This window comes from Sturnira hondurensis, unplaced genomic scaffold (genome assembly GCF_014824575.4).
Source record: "Sturnira hondurensis isolate 20B ecotype Veracruz unplaced genomic scaffold, ASM1482457v3 Scaffold0001074, whole genome shotgun sequence".
In the NCBI taxonomy this organism is placed as follows: Eukaryota; Metazoa; Chordata; class Mammalia; order Chiroptera; family Phyllostomidae; genus Sturnira; species Sturnira hondurensis.
This window is the reverse complement of record NW_028073705.1, coordinates 3627408-3653492: the sequence shown is the minus strand read 5'-3', so window position 1 is coordinate 3653492 and position 26085 is coordinate 3627408. Positions and strand designations below refer to the sequence as shown.

The following is a 26085-nucleotide window of genomic DNA, read 5'->3' as shown; positions in this document are numbered from 1 at the left end:
AAAATTGCCTTTCCTCTAAGAAAATAAAATTGTATGCTTCGTAACTTCCTAATTTCTTTTAGGAGTGTTTATTTCCTGATATTTTAAGTGTACCTCCTTTGATCCTTTCTGTTTTGCTGCAACTGTCTTATTTAGGGAAGACATTAGAAGCAAGGTTGTTGGGTTATTCCTGTACTACAGGAGACCCTGACCATAGTTGAGGTCTAACCTAGGGAAAATGGGAGCAAAAATAGAAATAGGAAGATGGAAGTAGAAACCACAAACACAATTCTTCCATCCACCAGTACATCCTTCACACTATTACCAAATTAACTTCATTAAAACACTTACCATATTACCCAAAATCCCTTCTCCTAGCTAAGTAAATTCCTTATCCCAAAATTCAAGGACCTTCATGATCAGAACCTTCCAAAATTCATAATCAGAACCCCAAATCTTCTATTTAAATGCTCTGCAAGCGTTGCCCTGGCCTATGTGGTTCAGTTAGTTGGAGAGTGGACAAAAGGTCATGGGTTCGATTTCTGGTCAGGGCACATGTCTGGGTTGCAGGTTAGGTTCCTGATTGATTCTGATTCTATCTGTCTCATATCGATGTCTCTCTAAGCATGTCCTTGGGTAAGAATAAAATATTAATAAATAAACAAATTTAAATGCCCTGCAAGAGTCAAGGGGATTAGTAAAATGAACTCCACTTTGAATAGACTTGCAACTTCCTGGTTTTCACTCATTCAAATATTTTCTAAATACTCACCAAGTGCCAAGCACTGCTCCAAGTGCTGACAATACTGAGGGGAACAAGTCAAAGTCTCTGCTTCAAAGTTGTACTCCTGACTTGACAGTCTTGAGCTGAGAACTGTTAGAGGAAAGGAGATAAACCCCCAGACACTACCAGCTATTTCCCAAGTATAGGCCACCGGAAGAACGCTAGGGGTTGGGGGGTAACAAAAAGATATCAGAGGACATCTGTCAACAATAACATTGTTAGCTATAGATCCTAATCTATTTTTGCAGCCTTATCTCCCATTCCTATGTTACTTGTTTCCTCAGTGCAGTCAAAATGTTCTATGCTGGCAACTGTTAAATGTGCATGTAGTCCTGCCGAGCCTTTCACCATATCACCTCCATCAGCAAAAGCCTAACCTGACTCAAAAGCCCATCTCAAATGCTGCCTTCTAGAGGAGATCCTTCCCCATTCCTCTCACACAAATCCAAATGTTTTGGAGACCTTCAAACCCTTATAACCATCCCTTGGTTTAGTCTCCTCTGTACACTTATCCCACTACGCACTGTATCATAATTAAAATATCCGTATATTTTAACCTCCTTTGTTAACTATTTACTGAGCACGTGCTGCATTCCTGGACTATTTCTAACAGCTAGAGCTGTAGTATTAAATTATTCCATAATTACTTTTAAATATTTAAATATCCAAATGATAAATGCAAAATGTAGAGACAAATATTTTATAAGCCTTTTATTGCTTCAATCTTTTTAAACAGTTTTGAGATATAATTTACATACCATAACATTCATACATTCAAAGAGAAGAAATCAAATGTTTTTACAGAATTATGCAGCCATCATCACATCTAATTTTAAGGCATTTTAATCATCCTAAAAAAAAAACCTTGTCCCCACATTACCAGTCACTTTCCAACCCCCTATTGAGGCCCCCTCACTCCCCAATCCTAGGTAACCACAGTGTATCCTCTTTCTCTATAGATTTGCCTATTCTGGAAATTTTATATAAATGGTACCATACAAAATGTGGTCTTTTCAGCCTAGCTTCTTTCACTTTGCATACCATTTTTGAGACTAATCAATGATGTGGTATGTATTAGTCCTTCACTCCATTTTATTGCCAAATAATTTTCAATTGTATGCATATATCATATTTAATTTATTCATTCATCAGTTGATGGGCATTTGGGTAGTTTCCACTTTCTTCTTATGAATAATACTCCTATAAACATTCATGCGCAAGTTTCTGTATGGGCATACAAGTATGTTTTAATTTTTCTTGGTTATGTACCTTAGAGTAGAATTGCTGGATCATATGATAATTTGATGTTTAATATTTTGAGGGAACTGCCAAACTCTTTTCCAAAGTAACCACATCATTTTACATTTTCACCAGAAATGTGTGAGAGCTCAAATATCTCTGTTGTTTCAATCTTTATATAGAGTAAGAATGTTCTCATTATATAATATCCTTACCATATAGAATTTATATTCCACTGGAATAACAGAAGTAAACAAAAAAATAAACATATTAACTTTAGATAATAAGAAAAACAAGGGGGCCAAATATATGATGATGGAAGATGATCTGACTTTGGATGGTGAGCACACAATGCAATATATTGATTATATATCATGGAAATGTATACTTGAAACCTTTATAATTTTATTTACCAATGTCATTCCAATAAATTTAATAAAATTAAAAGGAGAAAATAAAATACAGTAAACTAAACAGAAGTAACAAATCAAACGGGAGTCTCTAGCTAGGGTGGTCCAAAAAGACCTGTCTGAAAAGGTAACGTTGATCTAAGATGTGAAGAGCTGGAGGAGAAATATTCCAGGCAGTGAAAACAGCAAGAAATCAAAATGAGAAAAGAACAAATCTGGCGAGCTCAAGGAACAAAAAAGGAAGCCAGTGTGGTTTAAGTATAATGAAGAAGCAGAGAAGGTAGGAGATAAAGTTAGGGAGGTAACCAGAGGCCAGATAATCTTGGGCCTCAGAGAGGATGGTAGTAAGATCTTTGGATTTTTAAAATGCCATAATTTTTTTCTTATCTTACATTTCCTCAAAAATAGGTGTTCATCTATGCAAACACTTGCTGAACTTTTACACATCTTCTCATTGCAACTAGTAGTAGCAAATATTAAAGAGACTATTTGGGTAAACCCATGCCATTTAATTAGCTATCACTTTATTTGGTGGCCTAAGACAGAACGCTCAAACATGAGTACTGGTGTTGTTTTCATAGTCATACATATGAATTACAAGCGTATAAATGAATGCTTACAAATTTATCATCTACTCTTAACCAATTTAATTTGTATGTATGCCTTACTGATAGTAACTAGCCGCTCTGTCTTAGGATTAAGGTCATTTTCAAAAAAGCAAGCCAATAAGAACATAGTTGCAGATCATTCTCATAATTTAAACCTAGATTTCATTTTTTTCATTGAATTCTAATGGACAGCTTTTCTCCAGTCTACTAATAAAAATATTAATATTTTATATTTACTAATATTAATATTAACATTATCATATATTAAATTATATTTACTATTTATATTTTATATTAATTGATATAATTAATTTATATTAATCAATTAATATAAATATCAGTTGCTAAATATAAAACCCATGTTCACAAAATATTATACATGCTTTTACAGTGTTAGAATCTTTTAAATGTGCACTTTCACACATGCTACATTTGTTTTTTTCAAACAGACAAAAAATGTTATTAAAACTCTAGTGACATAAATGTTACACCTTTGATAAAAGAACCTGTTACCTAGTCCCAGATTCATCTCTCATGGCTCCTTCTCCAGGCACTGAGTGCTCCTGCAGAACCAGACTACTTGACAGTGTCATACTTGCTAACCCCCACCTCAGCTTTATGATTCACATTCTCCATCAGAAGAAATCCGACCAGTTCTTCAAGGTCCAGGCAAACACTCTCCCTTCAAGTCTCCTGTCTAGTCCTCATCCCAGAGTAGAACTGATTTCCCTCCTCTGTGTTCCTGCAGCACTTCCACAACTCAGAAGCTGCCTTACTCAGTTCTGCCTGGTACACCACTATAGGAAGCCGCATTTTAAACAGAACCATTGTCACCAAACCACTCCCCTCAGCATACCCTCAAGTACACAGAGTAAAACTTTTTGCAACTAGTGGGTGCTCAGTGGAAAAATCACATCCACTTTAGCACCATTTAGTAGAAGTACCATATGATAACCAAGTCATTACAAAATGCAAGGTCAATAATTAAGCCTTCTTTGCAGACAATTAAGGGAGAGCAGTCTTTCCTTCCAAATTCGGATGTAATTCTTCAGTAAATGGTTTCTTAGTAATTACACAATCCCACTATTTAAACGAAACTTTTCCACTCTCATAACCTATTTAAGAACTTCTCAAAAAAGTTTCTGAGTGTTATGCATTACCAAGAATCTGTAGCTCTAAACCCAGATCACAGAGAAGGTGAAAGATCTACACAGGTCATATAGCTAATCACAAGGACCAACATATACTAATTATATCCTGTATTCTCTCCAGTAGTTCCTAACATGAAGAACCTGAATGAACACCAGTAATTTCAAAAGCATCTACTGCTGCTTGGTATAGAATACATGTTCAAACATTTGAAATAATAAAGATAATTTAAAATTTTTAGTTGTGGAGGTTTATAGTGTAAACATAATTAATCCTTAACCACGTAGTTCATGTTAACAGATTAATTTAAAACTCACCGTGCACTTAAAGCTATAAAAGAGTTTGGGCACGTACATACTAACAACCAAAAACACGGGGCCTTCTGTTCTTAGTTATGGCACTGACTAGAAACCCTGCACAAGAGCCACTTTTTCCTTCATTTGTTCTCAGAGGCCCAATAGACTAAACATTATATAGCTCGCCCCATTTTCTAACTTCAGCTTGCATTCAAGATAACGCTTTTGTTTCATTTACAGCTCACATGCTGCTGACACAGCTGCCCCTTCTTCGTAATAAACACAAGGCTTCTATATTTAAAAATACAGTGAAACTTTGTTGTAACATCCCCTCCCAGTCGCCGGCCAATATTCTCTTTTAAGTCCCACCTCCACACCAGGGTTTTCTATCATCTGCGCTCAAGGAGTTAGACCGACCCTTTGGAAAGTCAATTTTTTTGCAACACATCTTAATGTAGTGTTATTTTTCTTCTCCGCAGCCCGTGTGTATGTGTGTATGTTGTGCAGTTTTTAAAAGAAAAAAGGGGGAGGGGAGATTCCCCTCTCCGAGTCCTTCCCAAGCAAAAAGAGTTTGAGGTACTCGTGAACGGCAGCCAGCGCGCCCTAGTCAAGTTGGCAGCCAGCTGAGCTGCGGCGCTGCGGCAGACCCGCGCGGACGCGCGGCTGATTCCACAGTGACTGGCAGCTGCGCGGCTGCGAAAGCGCGCCCGCGGGCACTCGGGCTAACAGCTTACCCGCGCCGCGAAGCGGGGAAGTCTCGCCCCCTGGAAAGCTGCTTTGTGTTGGGGGGAGGGGGTTCTCGCTACTACCCCGGGAGGGGTTATCGAGGGCTTTTAGCGGGGCGTGCACTCCGTGGCGCCGAGGGTATGGGGCAAACATGCCCCGCGTCTCTTGAGACTGTTGGAAGGAGTTGGTGGAGAAGACTATGGGCCTGAAGAGCGCGCTGGAAGGAAATAAGGCGAGGCTGGAGTTAATCAACACCTCCTGAGCGCCTGGAAAAGGATGGCTGGGGTCCGGAGCGGCGGTAGGAAAGCCCGGGGAAAGTGAAACTTGTTCCTGGCAACTCAGCCCTGCCAGCCCCGGGCGGAGGGAGAGGCGGCCCAGCGCACTCGCTCCTCCAGTCTGCCCGGCGCAGTACTCGCGACTCCCAACGCCGCAACCCCAGTCAAGGTGCAAGTGAGAAGTGCGCGAAGGTTCGTTTTCCACAAAGTTATCCAATGTGGGGTAGGAAAGGAGCCAATCATTAGAAATAAAACGTTAGCCGCCCAAACCTGGGAAAAAAAAATTTCCACGTTCCCATACCGGGAGTCGAACCCGGGCCGCCTGGGTGAAAACCAGGAATCCTAACCGCTAGACCATATGGGATGCGCTGTACGTAGTGCCTTGGTAACTCACCTGACAAGCGCCCCTGCCCCGGTCCCTCCTCTCCACCTCTTGTCGCTACTAGCGCGGCCGCCTCTGTGCCAATCGAACCGCTCCCGCCGCTGCCCACACGCTCCAGAGCCGGGGTACAAGCTCGGACCCAGCGCGCGGGCGTCGCAGAAGAGGAGTGCGTCCGCTCCGCCGCCTCAGGAAAGTTCTGAGGCAAACCCCAGCAACTCGCGTCCCGAAACCAGCTGTTTCACCTTTTTTTTTTTTTTTTTAACTCTGCCAACAGCACCCAGCCTACAGGTCCAGGTTGCTCCTCTGGGCAAAGTGCGTGCGGAGTACTTGGCAAAAGTTGAAAGCGGCGATGTCTCGGGGAACAGCTGTTTGCGTTCGGGGCAGAGGCGGCGCGCGAGCTCTTGGGCCACAAGCCAGCGAGCCTAGAAGGGTGGACGTACTGGTTCCCAGGGCGAGAGAAAGAAAGCGGGATGACGCGGGCACTTGAGTTTTCAGGTTCGGAGCCTTCAGTTTACGTCCCGTCGCGCTTTTGCCCCTTCTCGCTGACCTCAACCACTTTATACTGACCCCACCTCTTCGGAGCTGTGAGTACCTCCCCTGTAGGGGGAGGGGACGAGGAGGAGATTTTTGAACGCGGATTGAGTCGTCTGAGCACCCGTAGTTGGGAACCGTAGAACGCAGGTCCAGGGTAGGAGGGCGGTGGTGTAGTTCAGGAGCTTGGGTGGGCCTTGCTCCTGGTTTGGCTGCCTCTCGCCTGGCGTGGGGAACGCCGACTTGAGACGGACCCGGGGGCGACGCGCGGAGCGCCTGGTCCAGTCATGTGAGTTGGATCTCAGACGCTAAACAAGGATGTGTTGTTTTTCCGAACGGCCCTTTCTCCACTGAGTCTTTCCCTCCGCCCGCAGCCCCCTTTCCGCCCTCGTCCCCAGGCTGGAGGCGTGTCGGATGCTGCTTTAACTCGCTCGGGACCAGCACGGGACCGGCTGCTTGGGTTCGCTGGGCGGAGTGGAAATGGTACCTCTAAGGAGTGCCCTTGGAAAACAGAGGATGGGAGGGAGGTTGGTGGCCGGTTGAAGTTGGATGGCGACCCGCGAAGGGACGGAGTGCTCCTATCACCTACACAGTCGGTGGTCGCCAGCCTTTTGGTTTCTGCAGTGCCTGAAACGGGGTATTGTGAAATTTAGGGTTGGGCTGTGGCCACAGCTGACTCCTCCGCCCACTAGAAGCGGCCAGTCCCGGTTAATGATTTTTTTTTTCCTTGTCTTGCCAACTGAGAGGTCCCTTGGCTTTTCGAACTCTCTCTTGCCCTGAGGCTCAAGAACAAATTGTATTAACTGGTGGTCTCTGAGGACCCACGTCTCCCACCAGAGGAATCTTGTGCTTTGTTTGTTCTTTTGGTGGAACTAATTTGATTTGAAGTAAACTTAATGAGTTTCTTCAGGCCTCCATTACATCAACCTCTCAAAATGCCAGAAAACGGAACCTGCTCTAAGATGTTTGTTATTTCTTTACACTGATGATATTAACAAATGAGGGGGGAATTTTTTATAGTTGTTATATCTAAGGGGGTTTTAAAATCGGTGCAGACTTGTCTTCTCGATAGCAACAATTTCACTTGACTGCTTCAGTCAGGTAGCAGAGACTTGTATTTCAACGTCTAGGAAAATGTAAAGCATGTAAAGTTTTAACTTTTTAAGTTATAAGTAAGCTTAGAATTGTTTTTCCCTTTTTCAGGGCAGACTACTGGAAGTCACAACCAAAGAAATTCTGTGATTACTGCAAGTGCTGGATAGCAGACAATAGGCCTGTATGATAATTCCACTATTAGAGGTTCTGATAATGTATTTATGTGAAGTGGTCCTTTTTGATCCAGACTCAAGAGTTTACAAACCATTTTCATATACATTGCTTTAGGTTTTCAAAACATTGAAAGATTTCTGTTATCTTTTCATTCCTTGTAGGAGACCTGTGTGCTTGCTTTCTCTTCATCATCCTAAATTTGATTATATATTTATTAAGCCCAATTATTTCACTATGGCCCTCAGTCAAATTCAGGAAATGAACATCGAGTGGGTAATCTCATCAGTGTCTGTGAAATATCTAGCTATGATGGTGTTGTTTGTAACACTAGCATGTACAAGTGGAAAGCCCTTAATATGTAATAAGAAACACTGTAGTTTTTCTTTTTTTTTTGCTCTAGAGATAATTAAATATATTTAATACAGAGCTTTATGTCTATAAATGCTTAAATTTGAAAGAGCATCATGACTTCTGTCATGGAATATGAAAGTAGCAACTCTGTTAAGCAAGTTATATTACTGTATCTTTTAGTGTAGTTTCAGCTTTTAAGACATAAAAAGCAGCACTATTGCTTTTTTTTAACCCCTCTCATGCATGTACATAGTACTTATTATATACTAGGGTATTTTTGAAATATGTTGCATATACATGTCCTTTTTACTTGGTAGACTTGGATGCAAAAAAAGAATAATAGCCCTGTCTGTAACAATGTTGTATTTGGTAGACATTTTGTCTACAAAGAATTTGGTGATGATTTTCTTTTGGGTTTTGTTTCGCTTTGAGTCTTGTTGAGTCGTTGCTAAAGTTCTTGACTATCTTTTTTGACTTAGACTACCGTTACAAATAAATGCCACAGATTTTAAAACCTACACAAATCACTGATAATCTCCCTTATTTAAAGGTACCCAAGAAGTTTAATGAATCTTGAGTTAAGTAGAATATAAAATTCCTCTAGGATAGTTGTTCTTTATCTCTTTGAATTGCTAATACACATGAATTTAACCATTAATTAGAGACAAAATTAGTTTACTTTTGAATGGGCCTATAATAGTCTTTGTGGGGTATAATCAATTATAGGAAAATTAATATATGAAAAATAAAGGATGAACATTTACCTTAAGAGTCACACTTTTAAAGAGAAATTCACAGTGATACATTAGAATAGCTCAGCTAATGCATTGTGTAAGATTTTACAAAACTCGTTTTTACAAAGTTTACCAGATAATTCTATTGCATACAACCATAAGGAGCATTTCTGGCTGTTTTAAATAGGTAACATTTACTCAACCACCTCTGTCCCCATTCATCCAAGTTACTGTCGTTCCTCATAGATTACTATTTTTTCCTATAAAGGTTATTACTTTTTCTAATTTTCTTGTGTATCATTGTTTCTATATGAATATAGATACAGGTTTTTATTCCATATAGATATAGGTTCTTATTCCAACATACATAAAAGGTAGCATGATATATACCCTGTTCTGCACCATTATTTTTTGTTTTTGTTTTGTTTTTTTATTAAACAGTATATCCTGGAGCTCTCTCCACATTAATTTTTAGGGAACTTTTTTGTTCTCTATTTCAGCAACCTAATTTGGATAGATAGTTCCAAATTGCCCTGGATAAAAGTTTTACATTTTGTACCATTACAACATTATATAAAAGTATTTGTTTACTATTTTTAGGATAAATTTTTTTAATGTCTACTTTTCTCCCAGTTTGGTAGAAAATGGTTCTAAGAATCATTATTTATTGTCCTAATGTAGCAAATAGAGCAGTATAAATTCTATATACCTACAAGGTTTTGACATTTTGTGTTGAGAGGTGTTTCTAAAGTTAAGATGTTTTTCCACTCCTCTTTTGGCTTCATGTCATTTGAGTCCTCATTATAGTTGTGTTCACTAGATTAGTCATCAAGTGTACCTTGTGTTTTTCTCCATTAATATGGTCACTGTACTTTATTTTAAACACTAAAGAAGACCTAGTCAGCGGGCATAATAATAAATAATGTAATTCAATTCTGTAGCATCATTTGATAAAAAGGGCCAATTTGCATTAAAATTATATTTTATCTTTTCTACCAGTCATTTTAGTTTTAATTTTATGTTCCATTCCCAATTTTATTGTTACTTTACTGTGAACATTATAATGTTTATATAGTTTTCCTTTGTATTTTTTCTTTTTTTTTTTCATTTTTAAGAGCGTTGAATTTCATGAAAGAGGAAAGAATCATAAGGAAAATGTGGCAAAGCGAATCAGTGAGGTAATTTAGTTTTATTCTTTTTTTGACAATTTTTCTATGTAAATATCAGTCCTTTATCTAACTTTTACTGTATATGTCTTATGTAGATTAAACAGAAAAGCCTGGATAAGGCAAAGGAAGAAGAAAAGGCATCAAAGGAGTTTGCGGCAATGGAGGCAGCTGCCCTAAAAGCATACCAAGAGGATTTGAAAAGGCTTGGCTTAGAGTCAGGTAAAAAAAACCAGCCAACGTGTTTTAGAAGTAACATCAGAGGTTATGCTAAGTTAGCTTTTATTGTTTCCATGAGGAGGTTATACACTCAGGTTATATTCTGAGTGCTTTTCCTACGAATCATAGCCCTATTTAGACTGGGAGTTTGCTTGAGCCCTTTTATTTTGCCTTTTTTTTTTCTTACACAAATTCTTTTAATAGGTCACCAGTAAATATGCTTGACCCACATTTCTGAAAGATGGCTTTTATTTGGGAACTACTTTTCCTTCTAAATATTCAGAATTTGACTATGAATTGCCATTAAATTTTCTGAATTTTTTATCTCTTGATAAAAACATCTTTTTTAATTTAGTAATATAGTCATACCATTGATAGATTCCTCTTAAAAAATTTTTTAGAGAGAATTTTGTTTTTGAAAAGACTTTTAAAGTGCTACTAATTTGTTTTTTCCCCCATTGTATACATACTTATTAATCCAAAAATCCATCAGAGACTACATGTTGCTAATTAACAGTATGTGATAAGGACATTACAAAATTTCCTTTTATTTTTTTTCCACCCACCACTCCTCCCTACCCCAGGCATTCCCACCTCCCACCCTCGATCCTACCTACCTTTGGTTTTGTCCATGTGTTCTTTATACACGTTCCTTGATGACCTTTCCCCCTTTTCCCTCTATTACCCTCTTCCACCTCCCCTCTGGTTACTATCAGTTCTTTATTTCAATGTCTCTGGTTATATTTTGCTTGCTTGCTTGTTTTATTGATTAAGTTCCACTTATAGGTGAGGTCATATGATATTTGTCTTTCACCACCTGGCTTATTTCACTTAGCATAATGCTCTCCAGTTCCATCCATGCTGTCACAAAGGGTGGGAGCTCCTTCTTTCTTTCTGTTGTGAGGTATTCCATCGTGTAAATGTACCATAGTTTTTTGATGCGTTCATGTACTGGTGGACGCTTAGGCTGTTTCCAACACTTGGCTATTGTAAATTGTGCTGCTGTGAACATTGGGATACATAGGTTCTTTGGAATTGGTGTTTCAGGATTCTTAGGGTATAATCCCAGCAGTAGAATTGTCAGCTCAAAAGGCAGTTTCATTATTAGTTTTCTGAGGAAATTCCATACTGTTTTCCACAGTGGCTGCCCCAGTCTGCATTCCTACCAACAGTGCACTAGGGTTTCCTTTTCTCCGCAACTCATCAACCCTTGTTTTTTGTTGCTTTGTTTATGATGGCCATTCTGACCAGTGTGAAGTGGTATCTCATTGTTTTAATTTGTATCTCTGATGGCTAGTGATGCTGAGCATCCTTTCATATGTCTTTGGGCCCTCTGTATATCCTCCTTGGAGAAGTGTCTGTTCAGGTCCTTTGCCCATTTTTTAAAAATTTTAATTGTTGTTTAAGTGCAGTTTTCTGCCCTTTACCCCCATCCCAGCCCATTTTTTAATTAGGTTGTTTATCTTTCTGGAGTGGAGTCACGTGAGTTCTCTATATTTTTGGAGATCAAACTCTTGTCCAAGGTAGCATTGGAAAGCACATTTTCCCATATGCTTGGTTCCCTTTTCATTTTGCTGATGTTTTCTTTAGCCTTGTAGAAGCTTTTTATTTTGATGAAGTCCCATTTGTTTATTCTTTCCTTTAATGTCCCTTGCTCTAGGGGACGTAACACTTTTGTTTTGCTTTTAAAGCTTCATATTTTAACACCTCCATTCATAACAACTAAATAACCCTGGTAATTATTTAATCCTAGTTCTGTCTTAGGTCAGTGGTTGATTTCAGAGACATTTTTTTAGGTATTCTAATTATTTGGCTAAAAGCATCTATTTATTAAAAAATAGACATTGTGCCCTGACCAGTGTGTCTCACTTGGTTGGGTGCCATCCTGCAAAGCAAAAGGTTGCTGCTGGTTTGATTCTGGTTGGGGTACATGCCTGGTTGCAGGTTTGGTCCCCAGTCAGGGCAAGTATGAGAGACAACTAATCGAAGTTTCTCTCTCACATCAGTGTTTCTCTCCCTTTCTCTCTCCCTTCTACATTCTCTTTTTAAGGCATTGCATTTTAACAATATAGTTCACTTTATCTATATGGTAAAAGCCATATCAATCATGTTTGTTTATGTGGTTGAATAACAGCGAATTGGCTTTTTGTGGACAAATTACAAATTAATTGACTATTGCTAGAAGACAGATGATACTGTTTTTCTTTTTGATTTTTTAATTGAATATATTTGACGTAAACCTTGTGTAAAGTTAAGGTATCCAATGTGTTGCTTTGATACACTTATATATTATAATATCATCATCATTGTAATGATGTTTATCACATTATCTAATTGTAGTGCAATATTTTTTACTGTATTCATTACTCTGTGCCAGTGATTTTCATTGCATGGAATACATAACCTAATTACTAAAATTCTGCAGCACACCAAAAAATATATTTTTATCAATCTGACAAAACAAATAGGTATAATGAAAAAATAAATTTTAATCCTTGCGTTAGGATATGTTTTTATTAATTTTAGAGTAAGAGGAAGGGAAAGAGAGAAAAAGAAACATTGATGTGAGAAATATTGATCATTTGCTTCCTGCATGCGCCCCAACCAGGGGTTGAACCTGCAACCCTTTAGTATATGGGATGATGCTCCAACCAACTAAACCATGCAGCCAAGGCAATTGTTATAATTTTGATTCATTCACACCAGATGGCTCTTGTGTTGGCGATTTTCTTTTCTTTTTTTTTAATTTGAAAATGACTGCTTGTAACAGATGTATAATAAAGGGTATAAAATGCCATAAAAATACCAAACTCTATTTTACTAAATTCTTCCACGTTAACATTTAGGTTGCTTAGAGTTTCTCATTGTTAGAATGCTTCAGAACATCCTTACATATGCATGTTTTCACATTTATCCCTGTAAGTTTACTTTAGAAGTAAATCCCTCTAGAAGTGAGACTGCTGAATCAAAGTTGAATGTATTGTATACATTAATAGTTAATATCAACCTGTCTTCAGTAATGTCTCCAAGGTTTATACTTTTGCTAGAATGAAATTAATTTATTAACTGGTTTTGGGAATAACTGGGTAATCCTTTAGAAAAAAGTAAAGCCTTAAAAACTAACTACCTATGTTTTCACACCCATTGATTAGACTAACACTGGATTTGGTTATTCTTTTCATTACATGTTCATCTAATGCAAAAAAATTACTTTTATTTGTATATCTTTGAATATTAGTGAAGGTAAATATTAATTTTCTGAATTACCTTTGTACTTTTTGCCCATTTTTCTATTACAGTATTGGATTTTAAGGGGATTTAGGAACATTAATCTTCTGCCATGTTTTTTATAAATATTTGTCATTTGTTTTTCTTGTGTATATATTTTTGTTTTTATTTTTACCATACAGAATATTTGAATTTTTATGTAGTCAGATTTAACATTGTTTTACTTTGTGTTCTTTTTGTAAATACCTTTGATCTGGAATTTCTATTGGTGTAAAAATATTGGCTGTACCAGGTCAATCAAGATAACTACACAAAGAAATCAGTTTCTGCTTCCCAGTCTGCTTTTGGATAGAAAAATCTCTTCCATAGAATATTTTAAGAACGCTTGCAGTTTGTGAAGTGGATTTGAAGTACCTTAACTTTCTTCCAAATAATTAGCTTGTTAGTCCAACATCATTTATTAAATGATCTCTCCTTCCTTCTAGTAAGAAACACCAGCAATCTGCATTTGTATCTATTTTTGTACTGTTCTGTTTCAGTCATATGTTTCCCTGTTCCTGGATCAGTTTTACACTGTTGGTCTATTTTACTATTAGTTTAGGATAAGTTTTAATACCTGCTAATACTAGATTTCTCATTTACTTCTTTTTTGTAATTCTCCTGGAATTACATGTTGGTGCATGTTTAGTCTTCCACATGAACTTTATAATAATGTGTCGAGTTCCCAAAAGAATCTTATCACATTTTTTATGGGAATAACATTATTAACGTTTTGTCCTTGTGGGGCGGGGGAGAGTTATATTGTCTACTTCACCTTTCTCTTATCTTCTAGAAATATCTGAGCCAAGCATATCACTAGAAACCAGCACTGCTCCATCCACCTCTGCATCAAATCAGCAGAAAGAAAAGAAGAAAAGGAAAAAAGAACCTTCAAAGGGCAGATGGGTAGAAGGCATAACCTCTGAAGGTTACCATTACTATTATGATCTCATCACAGGAGGTAAGTCATGTAGGCATGAAACTGTAGAGAACAATACCTGATGGTTTATTTTGTCTTTCGACTTCTCATTAATATTGGAATATTTAAACAGCAAAAGACTTATAATTACTTTTTGCCACAGTGGTTAAAAAAAGTATATATGTTCCCTTTAAAAAGTTGCCATTCTCATAGTGACTCAATGTCATAGTTAGTTTTTAACTAAGCCTTAATAAGGGGTTCCTTGCAAATAAACTGAAGCTTTATATTTTCTCAACAGAACCTTCTAAAACAATGAACTACATGTAAATAAAGCATTATATATGGAATAAGGTATTTCAGATCCACTTCACAAATTGCAGGGGTCCTTAAAATAAAGTTCTGTAGAAGAGATTTTCTATCCAAAAGCAGACTGGGAACCAGAAACTGATTTCTTTTTGTGTAGCTATCTTGATTGACCTAGTAAAGTAGCCCTCCCTCCATTAATGCCTTGGATGTCTGTGTCTGATAAAATACACAATAGTATTTCTTGGTAAGAGTATCAGAAACACCTTTTCATTTTCCTTTAAAACTAAATGTATTTGGGATTTTTATTCCATATAAATTCTGGCATAAATAAATGAATTTGTTATACATTTACTCTCCAGAAACATAAAATTTAGTATCGGAAATAAACAACTAAGTATGACACAAGGAGAAATATTGAAGAGCTATAATATAATAGAGATGTAATTAAGATTATATGGGAGCCAAAATAGTGAGGAATTGTGATTATGTGGGTCTGAGGGATTATCACAGAAATTACTAATGAGCTGATAAGTTAAAATGAAGATGTCAGGAATGATGTCATCATACCATTCATATCCCTAGCACTTAACACAGTGCCTGGCACCATGCAGACACTCTATTAGTATTTTGATTGAAAAAGATTGCAGTAGTTTGTTAGGAGGGTATAGCAGGCATTCCAGATAGGCAGAACAATATGACTCTAAAAAAGATTTGAAAGTTTGGGAAATATACCTAACTGGTGGAGGTAAAGCATCAGGTTCTTTGAAGATATCATGGCAAAAGGAAGAGGCTGGAAAATAGCTTGGGGACATATCATGGAAGACTGGAAAGATGCTGGTACTCTTTACCAAGATACGAAAAATGCAAACAGAATAAGTTAAGTGGGACAGTAAGTAATTCACTTTTGGTTATATTGAGGTAGAACATTCATGTGGCAGTTTTCAGTAGCCAATAGATTATTAGAGTTGGGAGTTAAGCAGATAAATTGAAGCTGGGAATGTAGATAATATGTTAACTTTTAGGAGTATGTGAGATAACAAGGAGAAGGAAGAGAGCAAAAGTAATATGGGTGAATAGTACATAAATTAAAGAAATGTACAGAAGAAAAGCCAGGAAAAAGAAGTTAAGAATGGTCAGGAAGGCAGGAAATGAGATCAGAGTTAATCATGAAGCAAACATTGGGCTCTAAGTATTACTGTGATTATTAAGATCTTTAGAATCAAAATTTCTAACTACATAGAAATAGTAATATTCACTCAGAACTTACTGTTTTGTACATACTGAATAGCTTATAAAATTTAGCAAAATTGGATTTTTTAAAACTTTTTTTAAGCAAAAAGATTTTCTAATGCAATATATTTTGCTTTAAGCATCCCAATGGGAGAAACCTGAAGGATTTCAAGGAAACTTAAAAAAGGTAACTGAAGTACATTGATAGTGTCTTTGTTTTATTCTTTTAAGTAATTGGTATCTGGGGTTTTTGTAGAGTTTTTTAAAGCAAAATTTACTTTGTTTTAAAAAGTTTTTTTTTTTTTTTTAGAAAGAGGGAAAGGGAGAATAAAAGAAAGGGAGAGAAACATCAATGTATGAAAGAAACATTGATCGGTTGCATCTCGCTCACCCCTAGCCAGGGACCTGGTCCACAACCCAGGGATGTGCCTTGACCAGGAATCTAATCAGGGACCTTGTGATTTGTGGGAAGATGCCCAAGCCACTGTACCACACCAGTCAGGGCTAAGCACATTTACTTTCAAATAAGTTCCACCCACCCAAACCTCTTTGTTTCTTTCTTCCTATAATCCTTTTGTTAGAAGGCTGGGGAGGTTAGAAGTGATGTCTATCCAAAAACTCATTGCAGGACAAATATTATCAGTTGTCATTTATATGTCCCCTGTCCATCTGTGAAAAATTATTCCTAGCTTTCAGAGGTGACACATTCTCCTCCTGATAGTTGGCTTGAAATTACCACAAACCAGACTTTCTGGAGATGATTGGTACCACCACCCCTAACTCCCAGGTTTCAAGAGGAAAGGAAAGAGTAGCTAATTCTGCCTTTCTTATCTAATATGTCACCACATTGTTTTCAGTTTATGTGGTTTTTTTCCTCTCTCTAGACAGCATTGAAGGCTGTTTGGGTAGAAGCTTTAAGTGAAGATGGTTATACCTATTATTATAATACAGAAACAGGAGGTAAGTATTACCTTTGGTTGTCTTAACTATCTAAAATTGTACCTGAAACTACATATTAACTTTCTGATGAATCATCTGCATGAAGAAATTATTAGTAAATATAGTGATCAATTTATTTTTACAAGTTTGTATTATTTTTTGTAAGTTAAAAACAATACAATGGAAAAGGAAAAAGGATTTTTTTTGACTGGCAGAAATAGGTTTTTTTTTTAAATTAATTGTTGTTCAGTTACAGTTGCCCTTATTTTTTTCTGCCATTACTATCCCACATCCTCCCCTCCCCATCTTCCACATTCAGTCCTTCCCTCTGCCACTACCTTTGTCTTTGTCCATGTGTCCTTTATACATGTTCCTTCACTCTTCCCCTTCTTTCCCTCGTTGTCCCCCTCCTCTTTTTTGTCCCCCTCCCCCCATGCTCTGGTCACTGTCAGTTTGTTCTTTATTTCAGTGTCTCTGTTTCTATCTTCCTTGCATGTTTGTTTTGTTGATTAGGTTCCACTTATAGGTGAGATCATATGGTACTTGTCTTTCACTGCCAGGTTTATTTCACTTAGCATAATATTCTGTAGTTCCATCCATGTTGTTGTGAATGGTAGGAGTTCCTCCTTTCTGCTGTGTAGTATTGCATTGTTTAAATTGACCAGTTTTTTGATCCATTCATTTACTAATGGACATTTAGGCTGTTTCCAGCACTTGGCTATTGTAAATAATGCTGCTATGAATATTGGGGTGCATAGGATCTTCTGAATTGGTGTTTCAGGGCTCTTAGGGTATAATCCCAGTAGTGAAATTGCTCAGAAAAGGATTTCTATATATAGTATACTGTGCTATGCATTGTAATCCTCAGTGGGTACTACATTCTTTTTTTTTTAATCCTCACCTTAGAACATTTTTGCATTGCTTTTAGAGATAGAAAAAGGGGGGGAGAGAGAGAGAAAGGGAGAGAAACATTGGTTTGTTGCCTCCCATATACTCCCCAACTGTGAAATGAACCCACAGCCTGGTGGTACATGGGACAATACTCCAACCAACTGAGCCATACCAGCCAGGGCAGACATTCACAAATTTAAAAACTTGAGTCATTTGTACTTTCTCTACCGTTACTCTGATTTTTATCATGATTATTTTAGACATGTAATCATTACCTTGGCAAGTACTTTACAGATTACCTAGTTCAACTTGCTTTTCCTTTTTTAAAATACAAAACTGATGCTGTTTTAGCAGTGACTGAGATTGTCACATTTTCACTTTTACCGGTTTAATAATGTTTCAGTTATGTATTTATAAAATATGCCTGATTATTACCTAATTATTAAGCTTTTCAAATTTAAATTTTATCTAATATAATTACATGAAATATGCTTTCAATTAATTGTGTTTGATTTCCACTGCAGTTACACTTACCAAAATAGCTAGAATATTGGTGTAACTTCGGCAGGTTTTTGTTTTGCTAAGTCCTTTGCATAGCATTAAATCTTTTAGGAGGAAAGGCCCTTTTAACCTCTTGAGTAGATACCTAGCCTTCCCAATGATAGCAGTGGTTACATCTCAGTTCAGGTACTGAATCTTTGTAGAGATTAAGTAAAATATAAAGCAGTTGTAGAATTAAATGTGAGCTAGGTGCACAGCCTCTTTCCCTTATTGCGGACAAGGGATTGTGGACAAGTCGTTGAGCCTCTATAGTTGCTCAAGTAAAATAGAGACAATCATGTATTCTGTGAGGTCATGAGAAGCAGGTATCTATAAAGTTCCCCAAAATAGTGCCTGTTGTTTATTTCCTGAAAGTTCTTTTGTTACTTAGGTGAAATAGAGACATAGAAAAGAAATGTTTTTCTTTATAAAGTATTTGAAAGTACCCTATATTAATAAGAGACTATATGTATTGATTTGTCCTCAAGAGTTTAATTTTTTTTCTGGACCAGTGTTGTTTTTAATAGAGCCCCTTCTGCTCTTAAAACTGTCCCAATTGGACAGTAAATTTTAGGATCCTTTTCCCTTTCATTAAACTAAAAGAGAAAATAACTGCAAGATAATTAGAAATTCTGTCACTTTACTGAAAGCCCACTAGGTGGCAGTACACTTCAGTCGTGTTTTGTTCCCCTACTATAAAAATGACAAATTATATTCATTTAGATTTTTGCAGTATGACTTAACTTTGTAAACATCCCAGGAAAACTTTGTAGTAAAAAAATTCCAGGAAATTTGGTGAGTGCTCATTATTACATATGTTTTCTGAAATTGATGTCAGTTAAATTGTGGTAGTCCTTAGAAACTATTGCCTAGTTCTTTCCACTGGGGCTTAGTTGATAACATCTAGTGAATCAGGGTTGTTTGAAATAAACTTCTGAGAGCTACAAGAGCAAGAGCTCACAAAACTTTTATTACTTTCTTGATCAAGTGATGGTGTGAAATATATGCAGTATTGTTATTTAAAAAGTGACAGCATTATATTGGGAGTTACTTCTGAATTGAGTTGGTACCCAAATAACATGACTATTAAAATTTGTTGAATAGAATCCAGATGGGAAAAACCTGATGATTTCATTCCACACTCTGGCAATCTGCTTTCTAGTAAAGTGAATGAAAAGTCACTTGACGCCCTAGAAAAATCCAAATCATCAGATTCACACAGTGATTCTGATGGGGAAAAGGAAGCAGAAAAGATAGAGGTCACTACAGAAATACCAAAGCTAAAAATAAAGTTTAAGGTAGGTTCTGGATTTATTCTTTACAAAAGTTTATCACTTGATTAAAAGCTCTACAGACTTTCTTCAGTTTTCTGGTAGAAGATAGACAGAAAACCAAGACCTGTATTTTGGTAAATAGTTATACCATTTACTGTTATCTATTTGCTAGTAAGACAGTAAATTTTTTAGACCTTTTAAGCTTGAATTGCCTTTAACAGAGAGCTGTCTGAATATGCAAATCTGAATGTGTAGGCTACAAATGCTATTTGCGTATCATCATACTGGCAATAATTCAAATATCAGAATGGGTGCAATAATCTAGGAAAATGACCTTGGAGAATTTAAGTGAATGGGTTCAGTAATCTAGGAAAATAACCTTGGAGAATATAAGTGACAGGCAGAGAAAAAAGAGCCCACCAGATTAAATGAGAAAAGAGTGATTAGAAAGGTGTGCAAGAAGCAGAAGAATTTAATATCACAGAAGTGAAAGGAATTGAGAGTATCAAGGATTAATTAAGCTAAAGAAAGAAAATGTCCATTGAATTTTGCAGTAATGAAGTCCTTGATTCCCTTCTAGTAGTTGCACCAGTTTGGGATGGCAGAACTCAGATTACAGGGGAATAAAAAGTGGTCCATTATGTAGTTATGTATGGTTTGGATATGAAACGAAGTAGAATTAGATGATAGGGTGTTAGCTACATATTGACTCTTAATCATGAGAGCTTTGTGGTGGTGGTGTTTTTATTGAGAGGGACCCCAAAGGAGATATAAAGGGAATACCAACAAGGGTTGGTGAGTAGATTGGTCTTGAATAAGGCATAAATTCATTTTCTGTAAGAAGGTAAGGGTTTTACTTTCTGTAAGAAGGTAAAACTATGGATGAGTTGGTACCGGGAAAGAAACTCAAAGAGTCATGCCATTTAGTCACAGTTTACTTATTCATGTAGAAATCAGGATTGCTTGCTGAGAGTGAGGAGCTTTGGTGAGCTTGACAACATTAATGGATTGAAATAGTTACTGAGCTGGGATTGAAGAGGAAATGAACCAAGTAAGAGGATTGACAGGTGGCGCTGAATGCCCAGCCATGGTGGGAAAGTAAAAACAGATTTATATGGTATTACTGGTCCTGCTTTTGTGACCTTTCCAGGGACACAATGGATCCCAGGTGCCAAAGCAGACAAGACACAAAGCACTGAGCCATGGTTGAGAGTGTTTGCCTGAGAGGTGAAGGAATATCAAGGATGCTGGAGAAAGGGTACTTTGAGGCCACAGCTAGGATCTTGTCATTGCCTGAAATTTCTCTGCCTACCCCATAACTCTTGGTAAAACTTAGGGTGCAGATGTATCCAGTTTGTAGAGGAGCAACAGCAAAGGTCTTACAGTAGCCATCTCACAATGTTTATAGTCATGTTTAGGTAACCCAGAATTCAACCTAGGACAAGTAGTATTAATTTCAAACAAACACAATATTGCAAAATGCAGATAGACAAGGACAAAGTACTTGTAATACTATCATATACACCATTTAGGTGGTTAAATATGGACATACCTAGCTTCACTGCACTTCACAGATGATTTTTGTTTTATAAAACATGAAAGCAAGACTCTCCACTAGTACAAAGATTACAAGACTCACTTTATTCCAGTGGTATGCACCTGAACCCACAATGTCTGAGGTATGCCTATACAGTAAAGACCAAAGTCATTGGTTTTGAATCTTGCAGAACTAAGGCTAGGGAATTTTTAAGCTCTAGGACAACAAGAGTTTAAATAAAGAGAGAATGATGCCAGAGTTGCCACAATTATCAGTGAAAATGGAGTAATGGCCAGGGATCATTAGATCATAGGAGGAGAAACAAAACTGTATAGAAGGTGGTGTTATGAGCCTCAGAAGAGGAGGCATTATTACATGAGGATTAAGTATAAAGTATGACCTTAGTAAAAAAAAAATTAAGTCATGGCCTGGAAGTGGTCAAGATTGGTCAGAGAAAGTGGATTCTGACTTCTAGTCCTATGCTACCAATAGCATGAGGGAAAAAGTTAATACCCATTCAAAGAATTGGAAACATGACAGTATCCCAGGACTTCCTTCCATAGTTGTACAGTTGCAAAGAGGCTGAGGTCTAGTGCATGGTCCACTTGCTAAACTGGGTCACAGGGTTTTGATATCCCAGATGAAAGGGAGCCATAAAGGCACCTACTCAGGGACGCTGATAGGAGCTGCTTGTACCTCCAGAGTGTGTCTTCTAATTTTACATAGCTGCCAGTTGTATAGGACACTAAAGTTATGGCAGCATACTCAATATAAAGACAGATTTCAGTTAAGACTGTTAGTTTGAGGGAGTTCTCTAAATAGATAATAGGTATAGAAAAGTCCAATGACATGACATTAAATTCAAAAGGAGCACAGTATAAACGAAGGTCAGTGTTGGATATCTAAGTAAGGAGAGAACGGAGGAAAGAGAAGAGAGGATAAAAAAGATTAGTATATGTCTTTAACTCTAGGACATTAATAAGATCATGTTCTGCTTTAAAATCAGCCTCGGCCACGATACATTAATGTTTTAGATGTAGTGAAAGACCTAATCAAGCGTCACCTTTTTATGTACATGTGTTATGTGCAGATTTAAACTATTAAGTGAGTTAATGTATTACTTACAAATCAATAACAAGACTGTTGAAGAAATTTTGTGTCTGTCCTGGTAATGTATTATTTCTTGGCTTTGACATTTTAGGAAAAAAATAAAAATAGTGTTGAAGGAACTGAACCAGAAAAACAGAAAGAAAAAAATATCCAAGAGCAGAATTCATCAGGTTCAAGTGAAGAAAAATCCAAAGCTCATAAAAAATCAAACCCATATGGAGAATGGCAAGAAATTAAACAAGAAGTTAAGTCTCAGTAAGTAGTTGAAACATAATCCTACTGTTATTACAAGTATTATATATTCCATTACTTAAATAAATTACAGTGACTACTTTAAAGGATAAAGTGTTTATTATAAATGTAGCTCATTTCTTTTTTATTTCTAGAGTGGTTTTATTTTTCTCTAATATTTAAAAATATTATTTAATAGTTACTTTAAAAAGTAAGCTAGTGATTGTATTCATTTATATCAAAACATGGCATTCCTATTAACCACACATGCATATACTTATGTATGCACATATGAGGATTCTCATATTCACCATCATTATTCTATTAGAGAAATAAATATCTCCATATTCAATAAATGCTGTATATGGTACATCAAAAAGCAAGAAAAAAGCTCAGTCACTGTCTTGAAAATGGCTTATGACAAAGTTTAACCAGAGTTTTTAAGCCTGTTTCAAAAATCAAGTTTTATCCATTAGAAAACATCTTGGTGCCCTGGCTGGGCAGCTCACTTTGAGTATCATCCAAGACACCAAAAAGTTGAGGTTTCAGTATCCAGTTATGGCACATCTCTAGGGTGATTTCAGCCCTGGTCAGAGCACGCACTAGAGGCAACTGATTAGTCTTCTCTCTCCCCCCGCCACTCCTACCCTTCCCCTTCCCCCTCTTTCTACCCGCCTTCCTCTCTAAAATTGAAAGAAACATCCTTGGGTGAGGATTTTAAAAAAAGAAAAGACCATGGTATCATTGTAAAATGTTAACATTAAGCAGTTATTCTGCAAAGCATTAATGCTTTGAAATGATAATATAAGATGACTACTCTCTTGATAGTTTTTTTTAATCCTCACCCAAGCCCAAGGATATGTTTTATTGACTTTTAGAGAGAAAGGCAGCGAGGGCAAAAGAGAGAAAAACATCAGTCAATTGCCTCCCATATGCACCCTGATCAGGGATTGAACCTGCAACTTAGGTATGTGCCTTCACCAGGGATTGAACCTGCAACCTTTTGGTGTATAGGACAACACTCCAAGCAGTTGAGACACCTGGTCAGGGCTCTGTCAATACTTTCGTAAAGAAAATAATTTATTGTTAATACTATTTTTATGAAAAGGTCATATTTTTTTCACAAAAGAGTATGCAAGTTTTGAACACCTTTATGTACTGCTCTAATTGGAATTGATTTCTAGGAATAACACACCATAATATAGCTTGGAACTGCTATTAAAATATTACTATTATGGATTTTGGTCATGATGGTGGCATAGGTAAATGTGGTACTCAAATCCTCCATAACCACATCAAAATTACAACTAAACTACAAAACCACCATTATTCAAAACTGCCTGATATCTTGCTGAATAGAAATACTACAACTAAGTATATGAAGAAGCCACCTGGAGACTAGTACAAGGGGTGGAGACACAGAACAGCCTGATACTACACCACATGTGGTAGATAAAAACTGGGGTGGATATCTTGGCTGCAGAGTTGCCCCTGAGGATCCAGCAGTTTCAGCCCCACACCAGGTGTGGGGGGTTCCAGTGCCTAGAAGAGAAGTCACCATAACTTCTGGCCGTAACAACCAGCAGGGATTGTGGAGGAGTAAGAAGAGGGCTTTTGGAGTCCCAGGAGTTCCTCTTGAAGGGCCCACACATAGACTTACTCAGACTTACTCTGAGCTCCAGCGCTGGGGCAGCGGTACAGAAGACCTCAAGTGAGCTGAAGGGGAAGCTTTTTCCCAGAGAGAAGTACTAACCAAGGCAACAGTCCCTTTTCTGAGCCCTCCCACCACAGATCAGGCAGGTGGGTACCATATCTGAGTCTCCATCAACCTGCCTATCACTGTTTGTCCTGTCCTGGTGAGTCCCTGAGACCCCGCCCCACTGCAGGCCAACCCAAGCTATTTCTAGTGCCCTTTCCTTATCTTGGTTCATACTTCATACTTTCCTAAAATTTCTGAAGTGGAATCTGGCCTCCCTGTGCCCCATACCTCTCTCGCTGAGTAGCCCTAGGTGCAGCAGTAGCAGCAGCTGGACTTGGTTTGTGGCTTGGCCTCACCACAACTCCAAACCAAGCACAAGTAGTACCCACCTGCAGATCATTTTGTAGCTCATGCCAGGTGACCCTGGGCAGAGCACAGGTCATGGCTGACCTTGGCCTACGCTTTTCTGGAGGCCTCAGAGCCAGTGCAGTCAGTGCATAGCATCAGACCATGTCAAAGTACCACTGAACCTCCTCCACATGTGACACACTCAAGAGGCAGACTCAGTGGGCACCAGAGTCCCACTAAGCAAATCTTGCTCTGTGGGGTGGGTTCTACACAGCTGATCCTCCACCATGGTCACAGCTAGTCCTTGCAGTTGATCAGCCCGGGGGTAAATCCCTTCTATTGACATGCTTATCAGCAGTCAAGGCTTAACTACAACAAGAGGGTATACACAGCCCACACAGTGGTGGAGGGTTGGTACATCTGGAGTGCCCAGCTCAGGTGAATGGGGAGGCTGTGCCACTAGATCCTCAAGGCACATGCTGCATGAGGCCACTCTTCCAAGCCCAGGAGGTGTAGCAGCTCTACCTAACACAGAAACAAACATGGAGGCAGCCAAAATGGGGAGACAGAGAAACATGACCTAGATGAAAGAACAAAACTCCAGAAAACGGGAAAAAATGGAGGAAAAAATCGAGATGTCCTGGCTAGTGTGGCTCAGTGGATTGAGTACTGGCCTGTGAATTAGAGTTGCTGGTTCAGTCCCCAGTCTAAGGCACATGCCTGGGTTGTGGGTCATGTCCCCAGTAGGAGGTGCATGAGAGGCAGCCACTCATTGATATTTCTTTTTCCCCTCCCTTCCCCTCTCTAAACATAATCTTTTTAAAAATCTACTAGCTGCAGAGTTCAAAACACTGGTTATAAGGATGCTCAGTCAACTTAGGGGAAGAGCAGATGAACTTACAACTTCAACAAGGAGATAGGAAACAAAAACAGAACTAGAAAATATAAACTACCAGTCAGAAATTAGTACATTCATTGAAGTGAAGAATTTATTACAGGGAAACAACAGTGTAGTAGATGAGGCAGAGATTTGGAAGATGAGGCAGAAATCATCCAATCAGAACAGTGAAAACAAAAAGGAATCAAAAAACGAGGATAGTATAAAGAATGTCTGGGACGACTTCAAGCATAGTAACATTCGCATCATGGAGGTGCTGGAAGGAGAAAGAGTAAGGAATTGAAAATATATGTGAGAAAATGATGGAAACTTCCCTAACTTGGTGAAGGAAATAGACATACAAGTCCAGGGTGTACAGAGAATACCAAACAAGATGAACACCAAGAGGCCCACACCAAAAACACATCATAATTAAAATGTGAAATGTTAAAGACAGATTTTTAAAAGCAGCAAGAGAAAAGCAGTTATTTACCTACAAGACACCTCCCATAAGCCTGTCAGCTGATTTCTCGACAGTAACTTTGAGGCCAGAAGAGATTGGCAAGAAACATTCAAAGAGAGGAAAAGCAGGGACCTACAGCCAAGATTACCCAGTAAAGCTGTCTTGTAGAATCAAAAGACATAAAGATCTTCCCAGAGATGAAAAAGCTAAAGGAGTTCGTCATCATCAAACCAGTATTACATAAATGTTGAAGGTTCTTCTTTAAGGAAAGAAAGGGAAAAAAGTATAAAAAATACTACTAATAAAATGGCAGTAAATACATATCTACCAACAATT

General features: G+C 37.8%; 2 protein-coding genes and 1 non-coding gene across 5 annotated transcripts in view; 1 reads left to right on the top strand and 2 right to left on the bottom strand.

Annotated features, from left to right (window-relative positions):
- ELF1 (E74 like ETS transcription factor 1) overlaps nt 1-6060 on the bottom strand; it is a 138022-nt gene extending 131962 nt beyond the window's left edge. The window contains exon 1 of the mRNA XM_037060436.1: nt 5861-6060. The gene's annotated coding sequence lies outside the window, so the exon portion shown is untranslated. The remainder of the gene's footprint in view (nt 1-5860) is intronic.
- Nucleotides 5759-5830, bottom strand: TRNAE-UUC (transfer RNA glutamic acid (anticodon UUC)). The gene has a single exon. It is a non-coding gene; the product is annotated as a tRNA-Glu (tRNA).
- Nucleotides 6061-6128: 68 nt separating the features above from the next.
- The window catches only part of WBP4 (WW domain binding protein 4), a 30592-nt gene continuing 10635 nt past the window's right edge, over nt 6129-26085 (top strand). Inside the window, exons 1-9 of one of the 3 annotated variants that reach the window (XM_037060486.1) lie at nt 6129-6343; nt 7583-7655; nt 9849-9911; nt 9998-10121; nt 14179-14346; nt 15981-16027; nt 16725-16800; nt 19315-19508; nt 22223-22386. In XM_037060486.1, the coding sequence (XP_036916381.1) occupies nt 10061-10121; nt 14179-14346; nt 15981-16027; nt 16725-16800; nt 19315-19508; nt 22223-22386 (710 nt within the window). In that variant the 5' untranslated portion in view covers nt 6129-6343; nt 7583-7655; nt 9849-9911; nt 9998-10060. Of the gene's footprint in view, nt 6344-6528; nt 6669-7582; nt 7656-9848; nt 9912-9997; nt 10122-14178; nt 14347-15980; nt 16028-16724; nt 16801-19314; nt 19509-22222; nt 22387-26085 lie in introns of those variants that run through there. The other 2 variants (XM_037060467.1, XM_037060477.1) reach the window with 2 other exon arrangements.